General features: G+C 39.3%; 1 protein-coding gene and 1 long non-coding RNA gene across 2 annotated transcripts; both read right to left on the reverse strand.

Annotated features, from left to right (window-relative positions):
• Nucleotides 1-1120: 1120 nt before the first annotated feature.
• LOC311030647 (uncharacterized protein) lies at nucleotides 1121-2363 on the reverse strand. The gene is made up of 4 exons (XM_084036550.1): nucleotides 2255-2363; nucleotides 1585-1855; nucleotides 1263-1439; nucleotides 1121-1182 (listed from the first exon to the last, which is right to left on the reverse strand). Exons 1-3 carry the CDS (start codon nucleotides 2325-2327, stop codon nucleotides 1310-1312), a joined length of 474 nt encoding a protein of 157 aa, XP_083892676.1. The 5' UTR covers nucleotides 2328-2363; the 3' UTR covers nucleotides 1121-1182; nucleotides 1263-1309.
• A 108-nt stretch (nucleotides 2364-2471) lies between these two features.
• LOC311030488 lies at nucleotides 2472-3471 on the reverse strand. Its single transcript, XR_014598993.1, has 4 exons — nucleotides 3375-3471; nucleotides 2926-3265; nucleotides 2702-2819; nucleotides 2472-2563 (listed from the first exon to the last, which is right to left on the reverse strand). It is a non-coding gene; the product is annotated as an uncharacterized lncRNA (long non-coding RNA).
• Nucleotides 3472-6150: the final 2679 nt, after the last annotated feature.

The raw sequence follows: 6150 nt of genomic DNA on the forward strand, positions 1-6150 counted from the left end.
CTTTTGCAACGTGCCATGAAGCCTTACTAGTCAAAAACAGACTAACCCTAACCCTAGCCCATATGATGGATAAAAGGTAATTACTAAGGATGTCATTATGTACCTACACACAGAATACAATCAAAAAATGGATTTATTACTGTAGTTAACATACATATTTATCATAATCAAGAAAATGGTGGACTATTTTAGGCTATTGCAGTGTGCCATGAACCTGTACTAGTCAAAAACACACAGCCCTTATGGTGGATGAAAGGTAATTACTAAGGATGTCATTGTTATGTACCTACACACAGAATACAATCAAAAAATGGATTTATTACTGTAGTTAACATACGTATTTATCATAATCAAGAAAATGGTGGACTATTTTAGGCTATTGCAGTGTGCCATGAACCTGTACTAGTCAAAAACAGACAGCCCTTATGGTGGATTAAATGTAATTACTAAGGATGTCATTGTTATGTACCTACACACAGAATACAATCAAAAAATGGATTTATTACTGTAGTTAACATACGTATTTATCATAATCAAGAAAATGGTGGACTATTTTAGGCTATTGCAGTGTGCCATGAACCTGTACTAGTCAAAAACAGACAACCCTTATGGTGGATTAAATGTAATTACTAAGGATGTCATTGTTATGTACCTACACACAGAATACAATACTATCAAAATGGATTTATTACTGTATTTAACATATGTATTTATCATATTCAAGGAAATGGTGGACTATTTTAGGCTATTGCAGTGTGCCATGAACCTGTACTAGTCAAAAACAGACAGCTGATGTGGTGGATGAAATGTAATTTATGAGGATGTCATTGTGATATGAACCTACATACAGCATATTATGTCATCAAAATTGTTTTTATTGTTGTAGCTCACACATTTATAACATCTGAAGACGAGGAGTTTTTTTTTTTATATTTTTACATTATTTTACAGAATATCACAAAAACATTGTTACAAATATTTCAGCTATACACAACTGTGCATGTCTGATTTATAAAACATCACTGAAGAAAAACGTATGGTTTACCTGCTACCTCATGGTGCTAATCAACATTGTGTGCTAAAAGTATAAATAGTACACATGTAAATGGATGTTGTGCTGCTTTTTTCTGATAATGCTCTGCAGACCTTTCAAACCAGCTCCAGTTAGGCCCCACAGGGAATCTTGAAAAAATAAACCCAGTATTAGTAACTTCATCATCAGCCGTGTGTACATTCATGTGATGTAAAATTTAAAAACATACCTTGCATTGTCGCCCTAGAAACAAGGCAGGACAGCTCTTTCAGGGAATCACCACGAGTTGAAAGAGACTTCCAATGCTGGTTCATCTCTGTGACCAGAATCTTTTTCTCCTCCTGAAGTCTCCTTACCGCCATGACAATGTCGAATGCTCTTCTCTTTGTCCTGAGGTCGACAGAATCTGCAAAGCATTTGTAACAATACATTAATTCATACATATGAAAGATCAACATTCATCTATGAAGTTTTATGGAGTTGCAGATCGATTTGAGGCATTAAAGGTGTGCCACATTTGATGGAAGTATTCAACAGACTAGTGTACCTACCTCTGTGTGGAAGTTGCCATGGCCAAGCTGTCTCTCCTGACAGAATGGTTTCCAAGCACAGAGTTTCTGTGTTCGGAACCATTCCATTGTATTTTTCCCACAACAGAAGTCAGGGTCCCTTTCTCCTCCCTGATCTTGCGGCGGATCCTGGCACGACCTTTGTTGCTGTCTGTGTCTTTGTAGAGACGCTGGGAACGTCTCTTGACACTTGCCACCAGCACCTCAATCCTGGCCGCCAAGGCAGCAGCATCAGTGGTGTTGTTGGTTGTTGCTGTATGGAGGAAATGTGTGTTACACTTTGAGTAATGTATAGTAACGGTGCAATTTAATCACATTTTTATACAATTCCCAAATACCATTATGATAAGTTAATGGATTGAAAATTTAAGTTTCGTTTGCCATGTTCTGATATGGAATGAAGGCCAACAGAAAACATCCCTTCTTTTCAGGGAATAAATGGTAACCCATTAAGTAAAAGTTTTCAAAATGAGATATCACTCCTATGCAAAGTATAAGAATATCCTAAATGGCTCATGAGAACAAGGTAATGCAGAATGTAATCAGAGGGTGTTATCAGTAATTCTGCAATAGAAAAAATAAATGCATGAATCATGACTACATAAAGGTATGTGTGAAACTGTTGACAAAACTCCAGTAATAATTTCCTCACCATCTGCCCACTCCTTCACATCACTGACCCAGTCTTCCAACTGGCTCTCAGTCACTGCCAATTCAGCCTTCATGGTCTCCAGGTTCAGTAACTGGTTTTCCAGAGCTTTTGTGGTCTAGAAATGACAAAAAAGTCAGATACAATGAAAATAATTAAGTGAACATTCTGTCGACAGCCTCAACTACTGCTAACAACACTTAAAAAAAGATTGTATTACTTTCTGGTATCCGCGGGACAGTGAGGTGGCCAAGTTGTCGAACTTTTGCCGATTCCAGCGCATGGCCATGAGTGTCAGCATGTCTGTACGTCCTGCAACAGAAAATATGATGTCGTAAATATTCAGCTAAAATCAACCACTCCTGTAAAGAGTGTTAAAATATTGTCCCGTCCTCGTGAACTCAATACTGTGTATCGTCTCGTCACACCCCTATTATCTAGCCATCTCACCTGCTTTTGACATATGCTTGGTGGTCACTGCTATCCGAGAGAGGAAGGCATTGACCTGTTCCACCTCCTCCCCTATTGTCAGTCCAGCCCCCTCCTGATATGCACCACTCAATTTCACCTGGTTAAAACGCATTCAAAAACAAACATGTTATAACTTGTCAATGTTGACCTGGATGTGTGTAGGTTTCCACATAAGATGATGTCACATGGTAACAATTGCTTACTTCACACTTGAAGTCATGGGCTTTGGCATGAAATACCGAGAGGAAGGGCTTCATGTTTAAAAGATGCTGGAGCTCTGGGCAGCTTTTTGCTACTTTTTGGAGGTAGGGCCAGTATTTGCATGTCACATCCATGCAAAAAAAAGGTACTACTGGCCAGCTTTTGTTGTAAGTACAGGGGATACGCAAAAATCTCTCCCCTGTACATATTGAGGGCACAGAAGAGCACTCCATGCCGACAGACTGCAAGCTCTAGTCCCTCCTCATCCAGCTTGCTGGCCGATCTTTGGGAGGTCTCTCTGGCGGCTGACCATTCCCCTCCACAAACACCTCTTCCGGAGACCTACAATGTAAAAATAATTAGATTAATGAAAATGGTCCAAAGAATAACCTAACTAAACAAAAGGAAATGTATGTATTACTGTATATATAATTATAGTCTGAAATATTACATGTTTGGTTGTGCTGTGAATATAGTTGACAAATCTCGTGACATCTTCATCCTTTGCTATGAAGACACCTTCAAAAATGGCCTGTTCCTCAGATCTAAATAAAACAAGGGGACAGTTTGATATCTCATATTTTAAGGTTAATTGGTGCACATTAAAAGACTTATGTCTTATGTTTTAGCTCAAACACTGACATTATAAATATTTCAGAGTACCTAGCTGCATACTTGAAACGGTAATGCTAGCGGTTTCCATCCACAGAAACTGCAAGCATATCCGGGCTGCACGCAGGACAGGTGAAGTGCTCCTCCTTGCAGATGCTGTCCACCTCATAACGCACAGCCTCCCACTCGAAGAAACTTTTTAGAAAGCTGTCAGCTGAGATCTTCCCAGTCTATCACAAAAAAAGGACACATTACACAAATTAAAAAGGACACAGGTATTCAACACACAATACAAATAGTTTAAAAAGGACAAATAACTTCAATACTCACACGACCAAAGCGGACAGTTCGCTGATCTAGCATTCTTAAAAATGCCTGACAGGACAGTCCAGGAGCAGCCATTTTCATTTCATTAAATGAGAAGAAAACATCCGTAGCATAAATAGTGGCAAAGTGAAGGGTAGCCGGCCAGTAGTCACTATGAAGAAGGTCCTCAATTCTAGCAGTCGATGTGACTTAGCATGCTTCACAAGCCAACTCAGGCAAGCTGAGATCATGTCGTCCTTGAAAAACGACAAACAATGTGAAAAATTTCCCACACTTAATTATAGACATTATTGTACAGTCTTATTACGATTTCATATACAAAGCTATCACAAACATATGTGGCTAGGTATTAGGTATTATTAAAAATAAACTGTTCAAACAGGACAGGTACATACCGCACTAAAAAAAAAAAAGGGAATTAAGAATCATTTTTACCGACGGATTTCAGGGGCCGTATTAACAAAATATCTCAAGGCTAAGAGTAGAATAGTAGTAGTCCTAACTTGCTGATTTAGCAGTAACTCTTAAAAATGAGGGGCGTTTCACTCCTAAGTTTAGGACTCCTAACTTTTTAAGATAAGTGTAATTCACAAGGCATTTTAGTGCTAAAAGTAGCTCCTAAATCTATAAAAACTTAGGAGTCCTATAGAGGACTAGAGGAGAGGAAAGTCACTAAGAGTAAATCAGGAAGGACCTAACATGGCTGCTGCAGTCAACATTTTGAAGAGATTAAATCATAGTGAGCTTTTAAAAAGGTATGGCCTTAATGGAGATGGCATTATGAACGTGGTAGAGTTGGTCAGGGATGCCATCGCATCACCAACGAATAAAAACCACCCAATATCACCACAGATTAAAGTTGGTACAACTCTCCGCTGTTTGACCACGGGAAAAATGCAGCTGTGCAATTCTTGGCGTCTCTCAGCTGTCGTCTGGAGGATCTTACTCCAGATGATAAATGCCCTATCCAGACCCCACAAAGTGCTGCAGTTCATTCACTTCCCCAGTGAAGTGTTTCTATCATAAATTCTCTCTTAGTGACTCATTCCCTCTCAGACAATCACTGTGGGCATAGAAGGGATGAACATGATGTCATCCATAGGAACAAGGTCAACCCCGCCCTCTAGTCTTATCTTAGGAGTCCCTCCCACTCCTTAGGAAAAGTTGGTCTCAGAGGCTTTGGGAATAGGTTTGAAGAAATTACTCTGAACTAAGAACTTTTAGTGCTCCTTAAGAGAACTCTTAGTGCCAAGATCAAATGTTTGGTGAATTCTGAATCCAATAAAAAAAAAACACTGAACTTAACATAAGAAAATTAAAAAAAGACTTAATGGAAATGAACCAGATCTTGAAGAAGCTAAAATTTCCAACATGGTGTACTCAAAAGGTCAAGCAAGAAACTATATTTTGTACACTCGCAAACCAGAACTTACCACAGGAGCAAAGGGCCTTATCCAGTACAAATGTTGTTGGAGGCAACGGCTGGAAGTATCCTGCAGCACTGGCATCTCAGTTGTGGAGGGGGTGTCTGGTGTGCATTCCAACATCACATTCAGCACAGAAGAAGGGGCACGGTCTACAGTCACGACAACGGACAACAGCGGAATTGCTCCTGCACTGTTGGCAGATGTGCATTTCTACATCTTCTTGTGCCACTGTGGTATTAACCAGACCTGATCTTGCTGCCCTCCAGCTCTCTGAAAATAGACTTTTTCTTGCGCTCCAGTTCGTAGAAGCCAGAAGAGATGCTCTTGCCGTTGGTGCTTCCACCTCATCTCCTGTGGCATCGCTCAAGGATTGCTGGAGATCTCGCAGAAAACCCTCTGTTAAAATGGTACAAAAACATTGAAAGTACAAATAGTTTTTTTATTTTAAAGTTTCACTGTATGGAGTGGCAGTGAAAGGTGTAACTACTATAATATAATAATTATTAAAAACGCATATTAAAATACAAAGATGGAGTTTATATATTAACACTGTATCAAATACACCATACAGATACAAGTAAGAATTTCTGAACATTATGCTTTGGGCTAATAGAAACCAAATTAGGTACATACCAACAGTCTCTGGAGCAGAGGCCACCTCAGAGTGAATGTTGGGAGCATCGACAGGGGGACAAGTCTTCTGACTGCAACCAGCTGTACCAGAATACAATACAGCAACAATCGTTTATACCATTAAATCAAACAAATGATACACAACATCAGTTAACATAACACAAGACTTAAAGTGGTGACTCCTAAAGTCATCTTTCGTACTTCCGTATTTTTGCAACGTGATCATTT

Source organism: Eutrigla gurnardus, assembly GCF_963514095.1.
Source record: "Eutrigla gurnardus genome assembly, chromosome: 20".
Taxonomy (NCBI): Eukaryota; Metazoa; Chordata; class Actinopteri; order Perciformes; family Triglidae; genus Eutrigla; species Eutrigla gurnardus.